Genomic DNA, 20,662 nt, shown 5'->3' on the forward strand with positions numbered 1-20,662 from the left:
CCCGGTGGACATCCAAGCCAGCCTGGGTGCACAGGGTCCGGGGATCATCCGGCAAACCCGAACTCCTGAGGGCAGGAACTGGCGACTGGACCTGCGGACTCGGCTCTCTGGGTCTTGCCGAAGCGCCAAACCGGGCGCTCTTCTCCAGGCTCCGGGCGGCAGGGCCCAGCCTCCACGCCCGCTCTTACTCGGGGGCCGATTTCTCGCGGCGGCGGGCAGTGCGCGGTGGCACGGCGGGACGCTGAGTGTGTGTGCGCAGCGCGGCCTATATTTACACCCCAAACAAAATAATTACACTTTTGTCGGAGGGAGAAAGCCAGTGATTAGGCGCGGGCTCTTTGCGGCAAAACAGTTTCTCAGTGGTACACCAGTATAATTTTTCACGGCTGGCTGAAATCAAAGAGGGGAGGTAATGAATCCGGCGAGCAATTTAAATTTACAATTTGTAACGCCGCCGCCGCGCAGACCCGGCCGAGAGCGCAGCTCTGAGGCGCTCGCTGCGTTTGTTTAATGTTAAAGCCGCGCTGGCTGGGGGTGCGGGGTGGGGGTTGGGGGGCGGGGGTGGAGTGTGCGTGTTGGGTGGGGGGCGGTAATGATGGAAGTCGGGAGAGGACAAGCTGGGCCGCCCCAGAGATCTCGAGGAGAAGACGACGAGGGCGCGCTTCCCGGGTTCCCCCAGAGCGCGCGCTCCCCGAGAAAGCAGGCCACTTCAGTCCATTCAAAGCAAGCGGTTGTCTTCAGACGAGCGAAGGGAGATGCTCTGGCTGCCAGAAAAGCCCCGTCTCTGCTAGGTTGCGGAATCTCCCCGGGATGGGGAGTTTCCGGTGAGGGACAAGGAAGTGTTCTACACCTGCGGGAAGGTCGGTTCCAAATGCTCAGAAGAGTCCCCAGTCCGGGCGCTGCCCCATGTCCCAGGCTGGAAAAGTCAGGAAAGGCGCCTCCCCGCAATCCCAGCTCCGCGCACCTCGAAACGCCCACCCAGGTGGGTGTGCGCCTCCTCGCCGGTAATTAATTACCGAACTCAAGGGGGAATATGCAAACCGCGTATTACTAACTCTACAGGGCTTAAGTGATTGGAAACAGATTACTATCTTGTTTGTCTTTTGTCTGTTTTACTTATCCCGCCGCCGTCTGTCGAGTTGTAATGTTGATACTCTTTACTCTAGGAGGAAGATTTTTATATAGTAAATTCCATCAACATCTTGTATAAGTGACATTGCGTCTCCATGCATTACCCTGTTAAGACACAAGCAGTTTATTAGTTACATATAGGAGGGGATTTCGCTGCCTGGTCGCCATCTGTTAGCGCTGTTAGGGCGGGATAATTCGTCTAATAGTTGGTCTGCTGGCGTTTTTTTTTTTTTTTTCCGGAAGCTGTGCGCCCTGGAAGGTGGAGGGCCAAGCAGGATGCCGCTGCCACTGGGCTGGAGCGAGGCGGTTTTGGACTGAGTGTGGGCTGTGCTCAGGGTCCCAGGGTAATTCCAAGAGGCTGTGACCTGGACAGTGTGGGTAAACTCAGCTACAGAAGGCAGAAGGCCAGGCTGGGGCTTCTGGAAGTGAAGCTTCATCTTCAGCCACCAAGCATCCATCCCTGGAGTGACTCACCACATCCAGGGTAGGGGGAGGGGGCATGTTCCTCCTATCTCCCTGGCATTGCATCTCAGCGGCTGGGGCCTGACTGTGCGTTGGCATTTAAGCACATAGAGGAGGTGAGGGCAGGTGGATTTATTCTCGATGGAGCCTGGTACACAGGCACCCAGCAGCTGGCAGGGTGGGCAGAGCTGGGGTGGAAAGACTTGGCTTTTCAGGTACCCACTCAGGAGTGGGGGAGACTAGGCTCAGCGCACCTAGTCCAGAGCAAGGGGGAAGGATATCATCTAGACAGGGGCTTTTAGTTACTGTGTGGGAGCTCCAAACACACACCCCAAAATCTGCAGGGTGCACAAAGAGAATCCTTCATCGCAGCTTTGAGTCGGATACCGGAACGGAATGCCCGCAGAAAGCCGCAGGCAGGGAAATAAAATTGAGAGAAAGAAAGAAAGTGATGCGGAAACAGAGGGAAAAGGAAACCAAAAAAGAACAGAGGCTGAACATAAGAAAGAGAGACAGAAAGGAAACAATGTGAAGAGAACTCGGGAGAGATGGAGACAAAGACCAAGAAGGTATTGCGATTCGCCTCCACTTGGAGCCTGAGTGCCTCTTTTCTCTCCGGTGCTTGTTTCACTCTGTTCCTGTCCTATCTCAGCTCAATGACCCTTCATAGCCTAGGAGGGCAGGGCCAGGCACTGCCAGAAACTGCGATTTCATGTGGGGCTCCTGGAGCTCTCCCAGCCTGGCCTGGGAGACCCAGCGAGATCCGGCCTCCTTGTTCCTGGCTGGTCCCAGCTCCAATCAGCCACACCTGTTCCTTGCTCAGCAAGCTGGAGGACAGAGTAACCGCAGAAGTGGCCCAGTTTGGGGACTCCCTTTCAGAAGTCCAGCTTGGGTGCCAGCACCCCACCCCAGTGACCAGCACCTATCAGTTCCTGTGCGAAGCCAGATCACTTCCCATAGAGACTGTGGCCTGTGAGGGGAAGCTAGAGGTCTGGACAGAAACCCAGGAAAAATGAACACCCCTGAGCTTCCACCAACTGCCCCAAGCCAGGCATCCACAAATCCTGCCCCCTTTCAAATCCACAAAGGCAAGCACACTAGAAGTACACACACAAACATACCCCTCCCTGGGCAGGTGGGGGTGTGTGGAAACACCACAGGAGTCACATAAACAAAAGTACTGCTATCTGCAGACTACGCACACTCAGACACACACACACACAAGGACTGACCCAGAAACATGTATCCACAAAATTCCACACTCATGAACACACCTAACCCAGCTCAGTCACATACACATACGCTCACCTGCACACGATTCAGCTTCTTCAAAGTCCACTTTCACATCCATGTTAGCACACACCTACACAAGCAATCTTACACAGATGCACACACACATAAGCAAATACTATCACATTAATGTGGCTGCAAATATGCACATATATACATATTTATATGTACACATTAACCAACAAAAACAAAAGCACTAATATACACAGATATTAGCAGAGCTATGCACAGGTACAAACACAAAAGATACACATGCCAAAATATATTCATATAATTGATTCCTGAGTAATATAAAGAGAGGCAAAAACAAGATTCTCAAACAGCAAATGTATATTAACAAACTCAACAAATGCACCCAAACGCATATCCACACCTAAGCCTTGGCATGTACACACGCAAGAGCATGCGCGCGCGCACACACACACACAACTATACACTCTGGCTTCCAGCCTGTGGGCCCAAGCCTTACAGACCCCATCGGCCCTCTTTTCTGGAGTGGGAAGGGAAAATCCCCACCTAGCTTGCCTGGCCTCCCTAACTTAGAGCATCCAGTTCAGTGGCTGGGTTGGCACTTTGGGAAAGAGGCATGGTTTTTTCCCCTCCCCCACCAGAGTCACAGTCCCCCTCCACATACACCTGCGAACACCCTCCCCCCAACACGCTCGGAGCCCAGTGGAACGGCACTTCCTGCCTCCTATGAAGACTCGAACCTGCACACACAGCCGGGACGCCCAGCGCGTGCAAACAGCGCCCGCGCAATCTTCCAGCGTGCCGCCTCGGCCGCGCTACCCACTCACTGCGGCGCCCGGACTGGCTGACCCGGGATCCGGAAGGTGCCGCGAGGAGAGCGGAGACGCGGTGAACGCCACTTCTGAGCTGGCTTCGGGAAGACCGGTGCGCCCTGGATACCCCACTCCCCACATCGCCCCCGAGTCCCATGGCCAGCGCGGGGTCTCGGAGCGGGCCAGAGAACATGCCCCCCAACCTGGGCCTGGGCCTGTTCTTTCTCTCTCTCTCTTTCCATGAGAAAGGCCAGGCTCGTCCCCAGTCCCCATGTATGACAAAGGAAACCGGGACGCCTCCCGGGAGTCCCGGGAACCTCTCTGTCGCAGCTCCAGGGAGCTGACCCCCAGGGGCGCGCGGGCGGGAGAGTCCAAAACGGCGGACTGGGCTGGGGAAGAGGAGGCAGACAGAGCGCGCGATCCTCGCCTTGAGCAACTTCTGCAAGTTCCGTGGATGGAGAAGGGGGCAGAGGTTCCCCACCTCCCAACTAGGCCTTGGAACCCTGACCCCCACCCCCAAGTATGTGTGAGGCGAGAGAAGACAGAGGCAGTTCTCAGATCGCGCGCCCCCCCCCCAGCCCCCAGCCCCAAACTGGAAGGTAAATACTTACTTTGCCTCCGAACCAGGTACAAGCTAATACTCAACAATACTGATGCCTTGTTTTTTTTGCTCTGTCCGGACCGCAACGCTGTAGCCAATTTAGATATGCTATAAATTTAAGAGGTTGCCATGGCCACCGCGAGCCCATTGGCCGCCGGGCCCCCTACGTGCCTCGCCACGTCACCAAATCTGAATAAGGATGCGCGAATTAGGCGGCGGCCAGACAAAGATGAGGATCGGGACCGCTTGAAAGTGGGGGAAAGTGCCGGCGCCTCCGCCACCGGGGAAAGCCGCTCGGCAGAGCCGAGGCCAGCAGCCACCCAAGATATACTGGGGCGCGCGGCCCGGGGCATGAGACTGTGAACGCCACGTCTCCACCCCACCGCGGGCAGCCTAGCGCCAGGCCCAGGAATCACGAGAGGACTTGACCGGCTGAGTCTTGGTTCGGACCGGACTCGCCCGGCGGCGGCCAAGAAGAGAGGCAGAGAACAGCGGCGGGGCCGGGGGCCCGAGGGCCGGGGGCCCAAAGGGAGGTCGAGGCGGCCCGAGCCGCCGGGGCGCGGGGCTATGATGGTGCACTGTGCCGGTTGCGAGCGGCCCATCCTCGATCGCTTTCTGCTGAACGTGCTGGACCGCGCGTGGCATATTAAATGCGTTCAGTGCTGCGAGTGTAAGACCAACCTCTCGGAGAAGTGCTTCTCACGCGAGGGCAAGCTCTACTGCAAAAATGACTTCTTCAGGTAAGTGGCCCGTGCGGCCTCTACTTGCTGCCCGCGCGCCCGCCCCGCGCGCGCTCCGCTGGGGCACCGGGGAACGGGAGAGACCCACCCCAGCCTCCCGGTCTCACCAGCTTCAGTGCGGAGCCGGCTCTCCCAGCAAGGGCCGGAACCCAGGCGGAGTGAGAAGAACGCGGCTGGGCTGCTTCTAGCTGGCTTTTCCAGGCTGGCTTGGATAGGCAGTGGGGCAGGGAGAGGAAGCTCCCTGACTAACTTGCTCCACACTCCTCTCTGCCCCTTCCTAGCCGGCACCACCCCAGGGTGGAAGCTTCCAGCCCGGTTCTGAGAGACTAAGGATTTTGGCGAAGTTAGGGACAGCTGAGGGCTTCTCCCACCAGGCAGAGTGCGGGCTGTCCAGAGGCTGGGCTCCAGGCAGGTAGGGTTCCCCGAGCCTTTCTGGACAAACAGAAACTTCCCAGCCCCAAAGGGGGCTCAGCCAGAAAGGTCTCCTCTCGTGATGGGAAGGGAATCTTCTCAATTCCCCCATCCCCGCACCATCAGCCCCAAACTCCTTAAACATTTTCTCTTCTGTTGAGAGTACAAACGAAATGAAGCTGGAATCAGGACCTGCAGGGTCTACCCTTGCTGCCCACTCAGGCCCTCAGGCAGATCACAGAGATCACTTCTCTAAGTCTCAGTTTCCCAGCTGAGAAATGTTGAGGGTTGGCCTGGAAGGCTGTGGGGGTTTTGGCCGCTAGGCCTGGCCCACTTCCCCACGGGCGCCCAGAGTCGGCTTTGTGAGTGCGAATTCCAGGCGCAGAGGGAAGAGGGGGGCATGATTAACGCTGTGCAGAAAGGCTGCTCACCGGCCCGGTGGCTGGCACTGGGGAATTTGAATAGGAGAAAATGTCAGTCGCGCCTTTACACGTGTAAACTCCCCGGCCCCAGAGGCCCAAGGCCCCTCATGTGGTGCTTGAAAAGCACCTAATGATTTTTGATAAGGTGCATATGGCCAATTATGCTGCCGGATAAGGCCAAAAGTGACTTATGGCTTCTAATGCCCTCACTACATCAACGTCACCCAAATTCGCCCTGTTTAGAGACGTGGGTGTGAGTAGATGTGGGGCCCCAGAGTCCTGGGCCCTTGCCCTCTCTCCCCCTGCACCTCACCACTCCCCCTTCTCCTCACCCTTCCCTGTGCTGGTCTGCACCATCCATTTCAGGGGAGGCCGGCTGACTCCCAGCACTCCTAGAAGAAAGAAGAGGATTTAGACAGGAAACACAGAGAAGGAGGCAATGGAGAGATCCCGAGTTCTGGCCATGCAGGTTTAGGACTGCCTTCTGATCACATATCCTCCTCCCCTGCCTGCCAGGGCCTGGGATCTGGGGACCTGGAGGCCTAGTCCCTGCCTTCCAGAGCCCACAGGCCCCTGACCAGCTCCAGTGGGGCCCAGAGCAGGGCCTGGAAAGTCTACAGTGCTGGGAATCAGTAGAGGCTCTCTCTTTCCTGCTTAGGTTCAGCTCAGGAGAGGGTCCCCCTCGATGCTCCATTGCTAAGACCCACCAGCCAGGCTGACGGACCCTACCTGGATCTCAGCAGACTGTTAAGGATCCAGAAGGCAAAGCCGAGAAGTGGTCCCAACCCGGCCTGCCTGGCTTTAAAATCCTCCCTGACCTCGAGAGCAGAGTTTGCCTGGAGCATCCCGGGGAGGATCTGGCAGGGGTGGGGGTGGAGGAAGGGCACGACTTGGGGTGCTCTGGGCCTTCTCCTCGGCTGAAGGCTGCACCCATTGCCAGAAGCCCAGCAGGGTTCAAATGAACCCGACCACCAAGGCACAGTCCAGGGTATTTTGTCTCCCGTCTGGCATTTCTGGCCAGGGAGGACAGGACTGGGATCTCCTGTTGACAGACGTGGAAATGCAGGCTTCTCAGAAGCTAGGGCAGGGCAGGAGGAGGTCAGGGCTTCGGGGAGGATGGGACACTGGGCTGGCCTCAGGTGACAGGCCGTGTCCATCTGCAGGCGCTTTGGCACCAAGTGTGCGGGCTGTGCACAAGGCATCTCACCGAGCGACCTGGTTCGCAAGGCCCGCAGCAAAGTCTTCCACCTCAACTGCTTTACCTGCATGGTCTGCAACAAGCAGCTGTCCACCGGCGAGGAGCTCTACGTCATCGACGAGAACAAGTTCGTGTGCAAGGACGACTACCTGAGCTCCTCTAGCCTCAAGGAGGGCAGCCTCAACTCGGGTAGGAGCCCCTCACCCCTCCCCGGCCCAGGCCCCAGCGCCCTCCCCACTTTGCCCCCCGCCTGGAGGCGGTGCCCGGGTTCAGAGCTCTCCACTCAAAGGTCAAGGCACACGGAGGGGCCGTGGGGGGCTGGCGAAGAGGTGCAGCGTTAGCAGCCAGCCTCTCAAGATACTTGCCGCGCCTGCTCTTCCCCTGCCCTCCTTCAGTTGTTGTCCAAGCGGTCCTCCTCCTCCTCCAATTTGGAGCCCCTCAGTTTCCCCTTTCCGAATCTTTTCAGCTCCTGCTAATTTCTAGCTGCATAGTGAGGACAGTAATTGAGGGAAGGAGAGGTGGAAAAAGAAGATCCCAGGCCAGGAGGGCGTCAGGACCCTCCTCGCGTCCCCTCTCCCGAGAGCGCGCCTCCCCCTTTCGCAAGCGCTGGCTGGGAAGTGCTGGGAGGGCTTGAGAAGGGCCCCTCGGAAGGCCCGGCCCCGCCTGGAGAGAGTGGGCGGGCGTCGGGCCCCTGGGGGAGGGGCTGCGGCAGGTTTGGGGTGGGAAACGCGCCGCGGTCGCTGGTGGCCCGGGCCGCCGGGAACCCGCTACCCGACTGGAGAGGTCTCGGGCCGCCGCTGACGTCCGGGTCCCTTCCCGCTCCGTCCTCCCGCAGTGTCGTCCTGTACGGACCGCAGCTTGTCCCCGGACCTCCAGGATCCACTCCAGGACGATCCCAAGGAGACCGACAACTCGACGTCGTCGGACAAGGAGACGGCCAACAACGAGAACGAGGAGCAGAACTCGGGCACCAAGCGGCGCGGCCCGCGCACCACCATCAAAGCCAAGCAGCTGGAGACGCTCAAGGCCGCCTTCGCCGCCACGCCCAAGCCCACGCGCCACATCCGCGAGCAGCTGGCGCAGGAGACCGGCCTCAACATGCGCGTCATCCAGGTGCGGCCCGCGTCGGGCCGCCCCTCCCCAGCGCCGCTGCGTCCGCGAGCAGGGCAGCTCGGAGGAGTCTCGGACACAGCCTCCTTGGCTAAGAGCGCGCCGAGTTCGGCGCAGGGGCAGGCGGTGCGCCGGAGGTCGGGGCCCGCTGGTCACACTCCTAGCCGGAAGATCCAGCCTGGCCCTGCTGTCTTCCAGCGGTGCCATCTTGGGCGGGTCACTTCACCTCTCTGATTCCCGCCCCTCGCCCCTTTCAAGGAAGGTTTTAAGCCTCGCTGGAATATGGGTGCCTTTCCCTTCCTCCCATCCTCTGGGCAGAGGAAGAGGCGCTGTTTGTTCTCCGTGTGCTCCCTCCGGGCGCCCGACGCGCGGGCAGACAGACAAACGGCCAGAGCCGGGCTGGGGGAGGCGAGGAGCCGAGACCAGCGCCTTGCTGGGCGGGAGGCCTTTATAAAGCCGTCACACTGCAGACGGGCCAAGGACCAGGAAGCCCAGCTCTTTATGAGTCGCCCCACGGGTCCGCGAAATCCTTCACCCTTGGCTGGTTCGCCGCGGCCCCTCTCCACCCCTCTGGTCTAATCCGGCCCGGCCCTCCGGCTCAGGGCATTCTTGGTGAGAAGGAGGCGCTAGGACCCAGCAGGGACGGCCCGAGCAGGGAAAGAAGGGAACCCAGATCAGAGCTCACGTCCCCCTTCTCTGTCCCAGGTGTGGTTCCAGAACCGACGGTCCAAAGAACGCAGGATGAAACAGCTGAGCGCCCTGGGCGCCCGGAGACACGCCTTCTTCCGGAGTCCGAGGCGCATGCGACCGCTGGGCGGTCGCTTGGACGAATCGGAGATGTTGGGGTCCACTCCGTATACCTACTACGGAGGTAAGCACCCCGCCTTGGACGTGGTGCCCCACACCTAGGTCAGTGCTGGTTGAGAGAACAGGCCTGGATCCCTGCGATCTGGGGTGCCTGGGGACCCCTTCCTCCTTTCTACCCGCGAAAACATACACAATCATGAACACACCTTAAGAGACACGCATCAACAGGGGCAGACCCACGCTCAGATACTTTATGGACAGAAAATCAGACACATGCGTTCACTCACCCATGGCTTGATAGACAGGCAGTAACACACTCACCCACGCAGCGACACACACGAGTTCAGAGACCTCGGAGACCCGCGTCTAGACACATGATCACCCACAACCAACACAGGTATACCCCACCCCCTGGGTATACTGACAGACGCGCTGACACTCTCCAGGTCAAGCACTCAGCGTGTACCCATCCCAGCCTGACACACAACCTTCTGCCGCCCTGGCCCACGGGCTGGCCAGGTGTATGTTGGCACCAGCAGGAAAGCAGGCCCTGGCAGGCAGCACAAACAGTGCTGGAGGGATCAGGGGTCCCCTGGGGTCACCCCCTCACTATCTTTCAAGACAGCATCTCCTTTTCCGACCTCAGGGACCATGTACACAGCATCTGGACCATTTAGCCCAGATGCCCGGCAGTTGGGCAGGTTTTGCTGGACTAGGACTCTGACCCACCCACCAGCTGCAAGAACACCAGGGTTCATCACGACTGGGGGTGGGTGGGGTGGGGTGAGGGCGTGGGGGGAAGCAAGAATTCAGCCAACCCACTTATCCACTCTCCGATAGGGCTGCAGGGGCAAGAAGCCCAGCCTGGCCCAGAGGAATTCCTCTGTTGCTGTTAGCAGGCCCAGGCCTGGGTGCGCTCTCCTCTTGGTCACCTCTTCCCTTTCTCCTTCTCTCTTCTGTCCTCCCTTCTCCCCTCTGCGTTCACTTCACTCTTCTGAGTGACTTCTCCCGACTCCCTCACCTCGTGTTTTGTGGAGACCCAGTTGCTCCAGGGCACTATTGGACTCTCTCACCCGTCCTGCGCATCCCAGACTTGTGAGCTCAAGGAAGGCATCTCACCTTCTATTCCTGAGCCTCTGAATTTGGGGAGCCCCCAGGAATGCCCTTGCCTGAGAGGGATCTCTGCTCCACCCAGACTGGGGAAGTGGGTGGCCCTAGTAACCCAGATTGGTGAGAGGTGACTTCTTTTAGAAAAGTCAGCTGGGTGGCAGTGTGGAAGAGGAGAGCCAGGATCCCGGTGCCCAGGCAGACCCAGGAAGGAAAATAAGGGCACCCTCTACCAGCTTTGTTTTATCCACAGGCCTGGGAGGTTAACTCTTCTGGCCCGGCCAGGGTCCCCGGAAACTGTGGCTGAAAAATGGTGATGTGCTTTTAGGGAAGAGACTGAGATGGCAGGGCAGGTACAGATGCCAAGGGGAGTCGGCCTAGTGGACTTGTCCTGGGGCGGCTACTCACCGACACTCTTCACCTATCTTTGCCTCCTTGCGCGCAAAATCTCCGCCTGGCGCGGGGAGGTTGGCGGGGCGGTACCAGTCCGGGATTTTTCCCCGCCTGGGTAATTAACCAAGGTTTCCCCCAGGACCAGCGTGCTTCCCACCAACCCGACCGCCTCTTCTACCCCCCTGTCTACTGGATAGGGTGGGGGCCTGGACACGCGGGGTCCCTCTTTCTCCGGAATGGGTTGGGGGGACGGCCGCGGACCCCCCAGCCCCAGGGAGGCAGCCCCGCCTAATCCGCGCTGGGAGATCCCGGCGGCGGCGGCGGCCGGCAGCGGGCGAGAAAGGGGCCGGGCGGCGGGGCCGGCGGCTCCCCGTGGGAGCGGGGACAAAGCCCCAGCTGCGGCTTTTGTGCCCTTTTCAGACGGCGTTTGTTCCAATTACCTCCGGCCCGGCCGCCATATGGGCGGAGGCGGCGCGCTCCGCGCGGGGGCCGAGGCCCTCGCTGGCTAGCCGGCTCGCTACGGACCGTGGCCGTCCCCCATCGCCGTCCCTTAGGGGCCCCAAATTCGCCGCTTCCAACCTTTCTCTTCGCTTACGGGGAGAATGGAATGAGCGGTTTTAAAAAAGTAATTGGCGACCGTTTTGGCTGTTGCCTAAACCGTCTCCAAGCCCGCCTCCAGACACTCCCCATTTGGACTGATGTCAAGGAGGGTTTAGGGAGGAAGAGGGCAGCAGGGGGAGTCCAGCACTCGCCCCGGCGACAGACCCCGGCCCTAAACAGGAGGCGTGGGTTTGCTGAAGAGACTCCGGCTTACGGACGCGCTGGTTTTCCCTCCGCCCAAAGCGGGTTATTGTCAGGGTGCTCCTTTCGTGGGGTCCCATGCCCCACTCTTTCAGGGGACAACCCGAGGTGGAGGGAAAGAGGCTCTGTCCTCTGTTCGAAAGGGTTTAGAGAAGGGGGCTTTAGGAGGAGGTCACGGAATTGACTCAGAAACACTTTGTCGAGAATGGGCGGGCGTGTAATCTGGAGTTACTGCGCTCCCCGAATTTGTGGGCAAAATTCGAATTTGTGGATTTTTCCGCCGAGAGAACCAATAGCTATCACCAGATTGGTAAAAGGGCTGAATGTCCCCAAAATGCCCCAAAACTTTGGGAGTCTTGGCAACCCCACCCCGGCGGATACAGCTTTACTCCAAGGCGCACGGATCTCTAGACGTGGCCCGACGAGTGTTTTTTTATCGTCCCCCCCGCCTCTCCAAATCTCTGGGCTGAGCTTTTTCCATTCCTGGCCAGGTGAGGCCGAGGCAACAGATCGGAGCCCCGAGGGGGTGCAGCGCGGGGAAGGGGAGGGCTCTGAGGCCTCCTGGCATGGTCCGCGGCCAAGTTTCGGCTGCCGGGGCCGAACTCGCCAGCGCCACTGTGCTCTGGCTGCGCTTCTCCCAGGCTGGGTCGCCGCCCGATTGCAATCGTTTCACCTTCAGGTCTCTTTCCGCCATCTCTGCCTCCCTGCCCTACTCCTCTCCCGGTCTCTCAGCTCCTGGGTCTCTCAGCCCCCTGGTCTCTGGCCCTCTGTCTGACTCATCTTTCGCGTCCCTGGACGCCTCTGTCTCTCCCCACCTTCCATCTTGTTCCTGGGTCTCTCCCCGGGTTTTTTTCTGCGTCTCTAACCACACAGCCGCCTCAGCTTTCCCTTTCCGGCTCCTGCACTATCTCTGTTTAACTTGAATAACCCCGGGTGTCTGTCCCAGCCGTGGGTTCAGTGACTGAATCTCTCTTCTTGCCTTCCCACGGACTCTGAGTCTGGGGTGTCTACTCGCGTGCTGTCCTACCGATCTCTCCCTGCCTCTTTATCTGGTATTGTCCAGTGCCTCTCGCTCTCTCGCCAGCTCTAAGGCACTGTCTGGAATCCTCTGTCTCTTGCGCTTCCCCCGTGACCTCTGTCTCTCCGTCTCTGTGTCAGGGAACCTCTGATGTTGAAAGGTGTGTGTCCTTCATCGTCCCTGAGTCTCTCCCAGCTCCTGAGACTGTAGCCTTTGCGTCTCACTGGTTGTCTGTCTCCCCAGCACGAACTCGGGGTCTGGTCTTCCGCCCTCTGGCCTGCCTCTCCCTTGGTCTCCGCAGGCCTCTCCACGGGAGTGGTCCCCATGAACGTCCTGTCCCGCCAGCCCCAGCTGCATCTGCACCTCTCTGCCCTTGGTCTCCCTGGGTCCCCTCCCCTGGATCTCCTCCCCCGGATCTCCTCCCCCAGGCCCCTTGAGTCTTTCCTCAGCGACCTCCCCGTCTCTCACTCTCCCCTTTGCCGCCCTGTCCCCTCCGCAGACTACCAAGGAGACTACTACGCGCCGGGAGGCAACTATGACTTCTTTGCGCACGGCCCGCCGTCGCAGGCGCAGTCCCCGGCCGATTCGAGCTTTCTGGCCGCCTCGGGGCCCGGCTCGACGCCGCTGGGCGCGCTGGAGCCGCCGATCGCCGGCCCGCACGCCGCCGACAACCCCAGGTTCACCGATATGATCTCGCACCCGGACACGCCGAGCCCGGAGCCGGGCCTGCCCGGCTCGCTGCACCCCATGCCGGGCGAGGTATTCAGCGGCGGCCCTAGCCCCCCCTTTCCCATGAGCGGCACCAGCGGCTACAGCGGACCCCTGTCGCACCCCAACCCTGAGCTCAACGAGGCCGCCGTATGGTAAGGCCACCGGGCCGGGCCGCCCCCCCGCGCTTGGCCCCGGGGACCCGCCCGGCCGGCCCCGCCCCCCCCCCCAACCTCACCCCGGACGCAGCCTCCCTAAACCAAAACGCCCAACGTGGACACAGCTCGCTCTCTCTCGAGTCCGAACTCAACCGGCAGCTGCTTCTCGGCTGGGCGCGAAGGAGGAGGACCGACCCCGCCCCCCATCTCCACTCCTCCCACCGCGGCCTCTCCGGGAACCCCCTGCCAGCGTCTCCCGGCAGCTGCGAGCGATTTCTTGGGACCAAAGTGTTAACTCCGAAGGGTCAAGAGATTTCAAGCACGTTCTAGGCTTCCCCCGACCTCTCCCCCAACCCACACACCACCTCTTTGGACCAAGAGAGGGCTGAAGCCAAGGAATGGAGACGATTTCTTTTTTTCCCCCTCCCTGGAATCCGACTGGCATTTTGTAATCGTATTTCTCACTCTGCTTTCCCGTCTTTAAAAAAAAAAAAAGATAAGAAAAAGAGAGATTGAAAGGAGTGAGGAAAGGGAGCAGAATGAGTTAGAAGATGGAGAGAGAGCCATCAGAGAGATGGAGAGTGAGAAACATGTTTGAATGGGGTGCGGGTAGGGGTGGGGGGTGGGGGTCACTGGAAGACAGCTCCACCTGCGCGTTCGCGCCCCCTGGTGGTCAACCTCGATGATCACCGTCAGCTTTTCTAGGAAGACATGGGAGCCGTCCGGAGCGGCCAGCCCAGGGCCAGACCCCCAACTCTTCCTTCCTTTGACATTTATTTTGAGCCCGGGGGTCCAGATCAGATTCAAACACTTGCCCATCCTGGGCTCCCGCTTGGGCAAGGCGCCAAGATTTCTGGGCTCTGGCCCACAGACCACCCTCCGTGCCCAGGTCCTTGGAGGCTGGGCGGTCAGGATGTACAGTATTATACTTTTTTGGAAGTTGAACGCTTCTAGTTTCCTTATTTTGTATAAAGAAGAAACAAATAAAGTATGTTTTTGTGTTTACTGTTTATTTATTGTACACTAGTTATCTGGGGTTGGACATTTTTATATTTTTAAGAGGAGGGTGGGCAGAGTTGGGGAGGGGAGCCAGAAAGAGGTTTACCTAAAAAAAAAAGAAAAAGTAAAAAAAAACCACCGAAAAAATCAACTTTTTTAAAAAGATTAATAAAAAATTCTTTTTTCCCTCCATGCTGTGTGGTTTTCTTTCTTTTTTTCTTTTTCCTTTTTTCTTTTTTCCTTTTTGCCTCTGTCTTCAGTCACTCTGAATTAATGGAACGATTCTGGTTCTTGTTTCTGACATAAAACAGACTTGATGGATGCAAAGACCTCTCATCTAGCAGGGTGATGGGAGGGGTTCTTTTGGCAACTAACAGGTAAGGAAGATGCCTGCCATTTTTTGACAGCTACGATGTACCAATAGTATCTCCCCCAGTTTTATGTAATACCCTGGTCTAACACAAGCCAGCCTGGCACATAGTAGGCCTTCAAAATATTTGATGACTGAATGGATGTGTGACTTGTTTATCACCAGAGCAATTAGAGCTTCACTCATTACTCCTCCGGGTAATTCCAGATGGCAAAAACAAAACCAAACAGACAAAAAGCAGATTGGGACTTGCCAGGCAGTCCAGTGGTTAAGACTCCGCATCTCCATTACAGGGTTCGTAGGTTCGATCCCTGGTCAGAGAACTAAGATCCCACGTGCCTAGTGGCGCAGACAAAAAAAAAAAAAAAAAGCAGGCTGGTAGGTCCAGTGCTGCAAGGCTGTGTTAGGACAGAAATGCCCACAGGGAGAACAAGGCTGCTCGTCCTGCAATTCCTAACACAGTGCCTGCTTGGATCCTTTGGTAAATCAGCATGGTGGAAGGGAGTTCTTGAGGAGATTTAATGGGTCTGAGGCAAGTCCCTCCCTTTCTCTGCCTCAGTTTCCTTACTTTCAAAAGTGGAGACTAGATGGAGTCCTTTCTATGACTTCATTCTTTTGCAGCTCAAACACTGTAGGATGAGAAAAACAGATGAGGAGAGAAAATAGATGGAAGAGGGTCCTGCATTTGGACGTCTTTTCTCCCAAGCTTAGGGTGGGGGAGGGGCTTACCCATTTTAGCAGCAGCAGGAAAAGGAGGGGGACTGGGAGCCAGTGGGGAGTGAACCACCAGGGGATGGACACATGCTAAGAGCCCTCCTCGTCGCTCCTTCTTTTATGCGGACATCACAAGAATAATTTGAGGCGACCTGACTTTTTCTTTTCTTTCCTTTCCTTATAGCACATTTGTCTTTATCAGACAAATGCTACTTGCTTGTGGTGGAAAATCTAGAAAATGCAGATAAGCGGAAGAAAGAAAAGATAATCCCCCGGAATCTCAAGTAAACGAGTTGATACGTTTCTTTCCAGATTTTTTTTTTTTTTTTCCTTTTCATTTTGAGACTAGAGCTCATGCACATAAACACAGAGCCCTTGGCATGCTCATGACTCCGGGAGCACCAGGCGTCTGGGAGAGGCCCACTCTCGAATGACCCTAGGGTGGCCCCATTAAGGTCTCAGAGGGCGGCTCCAGAAACCAGAGTCCAGGGGGATGTGATCTCTGGGGTCATGATCAGGACTTGAGGCTGATTCCCCGTGGGCTCTAGCTCTGAGTGTTGGTGTGTCAGGAGGGTTGGGCGCAGAGGTCACCTAGGAGTGGGATAAGGGTAAAACAGAACAAGGGCCCTGGGCTCCAGGAGACTGGCTGGCTGGTCACTGTATCACCTTTCTGAGCCTCAGTATGCCTACCATGAAATGGGCTCACAGTGGCATTTCATCCACGTTAGAGAGATGCAATTTATCCTGTGGCCAAGGTTTTGGAAGTCTAAGTCTTGGGTTCAATCCTCACTCCCATCCTTTGCCAACACACACACACACACACACGCATGCGTGCACACACACACACACACACACACATACACACCAGCTTCCTTGAATGATGAATGACAAGGAGAGAAAAGCAGATCCTTGTCAAAATCAACTCAAATCCACCTCCACTTCCATAAGCTCATTTCAGCTCCCCTAGTGCCTGCAGGGCCCAGGGGCTCTGGGAGGAGAAATCCCACCCCCACCCCACTCCTGCCAGTGACCCTGCAGGTGTCATAGTCATGGTCTTGGGTGCACTTAATTTGAGAGGTGGTTCCTAGGGAAGGTTAGGTGGAGAAGGAAGAGAGCTGTGGGGGGACATTTGTCCCTAGACACCCACAACCATTGTCTCAAAGTGTGATCAGAGGACTATGCTTCATAAAAATAAATTTCCCTGCCCCGTCCTCCAGTCCTTGGCTGCGACTGCTCTCTGGAGTGGTACCCAAGGTGTTTCACATTTGTTAAGCTCCCCAGTTGCTTCCAAGTCTCCCAAATGTGCAGGACATCTGCCTGAAAAAGACTGATCTGGAGACTAATTTGATCTTCCACCCCTTTCAGGATGAGTGTTGCTATCCCCATTCTACAGATGAGGAGACTGAGGCTCAAGAAGTGACATGAGCTGCTGGGGGTCACACAGACGTGCAGTAGCAGAGCCAAGTTTTGAATTAAGAACTGCTCCCGAAGCCTACCTTGTCCCTGGACCCAGGACACTGCCTGGCGCAGGTAAGACCTCACTCTCTGTCTAGCAACTACATGAATGAATGAGTGAAATGAACTCACGCCAGCTGCCCTAAAAGGAGATTCAAGAAAGACTCTAACGAATGCTAATTCCTACCGGTAGCAACCTCACTGGATTTCGTTTAAAACCCCTTGCCGGGTTAAACAAAATCAACCAGAAGAGCAAAGGGCACGATGAAAATTACCAAGGTCAAAAGACAGAGGACTTCCAGCTTCTCCATGTTTGCCCTTGTTTCTTTCTCTCTCCCTCCCTCCCCATCCCTTTCCTCCTGCATGAATGTATCCGTTCATCTCATCTATCTCTTCATCGCCTGTATTTATTATCATTTAAAAATAAAAGATCTCCAAGGGCGGGGGCGGGGGGGAACCCCTCTGAGCTGAGCAGGTAAGGAGGTGAGCCAGTCCCTGGCTGTGCCCTCCAGCTCTGGGAAAAGGGGACCGTAATGTTTCCCTCACTGCCCCGAGGCTGTAATTCTGGCCAACACTGGACAGTGACCCCACATGTATTCCAGCCCCTGGCGTGCGTGTTCTCCCCCGTTTCTGTCCCCCAGCCCTGAAATGAACACCCCACGGAGCCGGAGCATGAGATCTGACCCACTGTGATTAGGACTAATATTTAAAATGCAGAATGGCTGTGGAGGGCTCCTGCTCCCAAGCCTTGTCGTGCAGTAAAAAGATATAAACAGAATAAATTACCTCTCCAGCTCGGATTATGAGAATACCCATCTCCTGACCAGAATTTTAAGTCCTGCCTCCCTCGTCGCGCTGCACCCGGCTGATTTATGGAAACCCAAGCACTTCTCTGCATATTTCTCCTGTTCAGCCAAGTGACCGAGTTTACCCTTCCTATGCCATTAGCGTTATTAACACCTGGGCAACCGATCATTGCAAATGGGCCATTTCTGTGATGAACGGAAACCTCTCCCACGGCTTCTCTGGGGCCTCGCCACCTCTGGCCTCCTCTTTCTGCATTGCATGCCAGGGCTGGGGACCCACCCCAGCACCTGCTGATGGGCTCCAGGGGGGACTTTGGGGAGGAAACCTCTCACCCCGGCAGGTGTCCATGGCTTTCAGGCAAGCACGCAGGAAATGACACCATGACTTGTTTTTATGCTTCAGAGAATGTTCCAGATGAGGGCAATGCCCGCCCCCCCACTGAGCAGGGAAAGAAACTGAGGCTCAGAGATGGCGAGAGACTAGCCTGAGTTCCCATCAAGAGTTTATGGCAGAGCTGAGACCTGAATTCAAATCTTCTAGCCCCATGTTACTCAGAGTGTGGTCCGTGGACCAGCAGTAGCAGCAGCAGCAGCAGCACCTGGGAGCTGGGTCCCACCCCAGAACTTCAGAACCAGAGAGGGCACAAGCCCCGGGAGACTGGGGCACGTGTTCAGTTTTTTGAAGCACTCACTTAGAATCACCAGATTCTCCATGATCCCTTTTTCACTGGAGGAAAACCTGATGGTATAAATTCTCTTTGCTCAGAAGCAGCAAAGACTCCACTTCCACACTCATACTCAGTGAAGATGAAGCAGCTCTGGCTTGGAGTCTCAGCACAACAGAAGCTGGCTACCAGGTAATGGCATCGTTTTGTTTTTCCTTTTATTTATTGCGACATAGATCTAATTCTGGGAAGTGATACTGTTTCTCCATTTAGAGTAGTGATAACATTCTCTTTCTAAACAGCATTTAAGGTTTCAAGAAGCATGTGAATTAGGTAATAGTAAAGGTGATGCATAGGTCCAGCACAACCCTCACTGGCAATATGGGTTTGGGGGATGATATTTCAGGAATGTGTGCATTCAGAGAGAACCGATCCCTACAGATCCATTCCAGGTCACTGGAGACTTCTCCTTTCTTATTTCTTTAATTGCTTATCTATTTATTTTTTGGCTGCATCACGAGGCATGTGGGATCTTAGTTCCCTAACCAGGGATCAAATCTGTGCCTGCTGCAGTGGAAGCCCCACGTGATTTTCAGTTTGGGATGAGTATGGATGTGGCTGTGCTGTGTGACTATGATTTGATTACTCACCCTCTCTGGACCTCAGCCTCCTTATCTGAAAAATGGGGGTGGGAAGTGGAACGAAGCCCCTGAAGTCAATTTGTCCAGATGTCTGGAAGGCAGACTACCTGCCTCCCTGTATCTTCTTTTCATTCATTATTCAGTTATCAGAAAATATAAGTTGAAACAACATGCCCTGGGCACCCTCCTGGGCCCTGGGTTACAGATGTGAATAAGATAGATTTGCTACCAGCCCTCACTGAGCTGATATTTTACTGGGGGAGATGGACAGTAACCAGGAGAAAATAATTGGTAGTTTCGAATAGTGGTAGGAAAAGAGGGTGGTGAGACTGAGAATAACTGGCTATTGAAACAGGCAGTCAGAAGGCTTCCCTGGTGGTCCAGCGGTTAAGACTCCACACTTTCAATGCAGGGGGCATGAGTTCGATCCCTGTTTGGAGAAATAAGATCCTACATGTTGCATGGGAGAAAAAAAAAGTTAACATTGCATTTGATGAAAATTAAAAATAATAATAATCTTTTAAAAATCAGTCAGGCCAGGTTTGGTTGAGACAAGCAAGGTACTTGGGTGAAAATGTAGTGCGGATGCAGACCCAAAACTCAGGAATCAAGATAAATAGTATTTCCATAGAATATTTTGAAAACTCAAAACTAATGCAAAACAATTCATAATGAACAGAATGGTAATCTTTTAAATAAAGACAGGATCTGACAGATCTGTCATCCAGGTGAGGCGAGATGGCCAAGTGCAACGTGAGATCCTATCTTTATGTAAAAATGTCGCTATTTTATTCACCAGGAATGTGTTTTACATGTATTTTTCATTTTAGAGTTGTTTGATTACAATCTTTTTTCTTATTTCTGAGGGGTTTTTCCTGTTTTTAAAATTTAAGTTTTGTGGCACCCATTACATTTTGCTCCAAAAGTTAGTGCCTCCCTCGCCTCGCCTTCGTCCTGGCCCTGAGTGTCAGGAGGTGGGTCAGGAGGGCCCCCCAGAGGAGGGATGCCAGAGTGCAGAAGGAGAAGTTGCCGACTTGGCTGAGATCTGGAAGAGTGTGAGAGGCAAGGGGAAGAACACAGACAGTAGCCCTGCGACAGGATCAAGCTTGGTGAGTTCTAGAAAGAGAAAAAGCTGCAGTTTGGTGAGTCTAGGGGAGAGACCTCAAAAGTCTGCAAAACCAGATGATACAGGGCCCGGTGGGCCTAGGTGAGGGGTCAGCCCTTTATCTGAAACGCAGCCAGGGGTAGGGAAGAGTTTCAGCAACAGGAGCAAGACTCTGCCTTGGGCTTAAGACTCTTCTGGGGACTTCCCTGGTGGTCCAGTGGTGAAGAATCGGCTCCCAATGCAGGGGACACAGGTTCTATCCCTGGTCAGGAAGCTAAGACCCCAGATACTGCAGAACAACTAAGCCCACGTGCCACAACTACTGAGCCTGCGTGCCCAAACTAGGGACGCCTGCTCATTGCAATGAAGACCCAGCACAGCCAAAAAAAAAATTTCTTTTTTAATTTTTAAAAGACTATTCTGGCTGCTAGTGTGGAATAGACTGGGGATGGGAGTCAGGGCAGCCTCAAGACTGGCAGCAGGCAGGACAGTGGGGAGGCAAGGGACCAGGCAAGGGACAAGCCCAGCTTCAGCCCTCTGTTGGCTGTTGCATGTCATCTCCTTGGAGGGGGTGCTTTCTTTCTTCACTTCGCAGGAGAAGAATTTGGAGGCCAGAGAGGTTAATTCATCTGCCCCGGGGTCCTAGCTTCTAAGAGGTGGAGGTAGGTTTTGAACCCAGGTCTTCAAATATCCACCTCAGAAGAAAAGGCTAGGTCCTGTAACTTCAGGTAAGCCTCAGTTTCCCTCACGTGTAACATGGGACGAATT

At 55.8% G+C, this 20,662-nt stretch overlaps 1 protein-coding gene across 1 annotated transcript; it reads left to right on the forward strand.

Annotated features, from left to right (window-relative positions):
* Nucleotides 1–4,833: 4,833 nt before the first annotated feature.
* Nucleotides 4,834–13,140, forward strand: LHX5 (LIM homeobox 5). The gene is made up of 5 exons (XM_040251646.1): nucleotides 4,834–5,006; nucleotides 7,003–7,226; nucleotides 7,873–8,150; nucleotides 8,853–9,018; nucleotides 12,773–13,140. The coding sequence occupies exons 1-5, from the start codon at nucleotides 4,834–4,836 to the stop codon at nucleotides 13,138–13,140; spliced, it is 1,209 nt and encodes a 402-aa protein (XP_040107580.1).
* The last annotated feature ends 7,522 nt before the right edge of the window (nucleotides 13,141–20,662 follow it).

Source organism: Oryx dammah, unplaced genomic scaffold (genome assembly GCF_014754425.2).
Source record: "Oryx dammah isolate SB20612 unplaced genomic scaffold, SCBI_Odam_1.1 HiC_scaffold_12, whole genome shotgun sequence".
In the NCBI taxonomy this organism is placed as follows: domain Eukaryota; kingdom Metazoa; phylum Chordata; class Mammalia; order Artiodactyla; family Bovidae; genus Oryx; species Oryx dammah.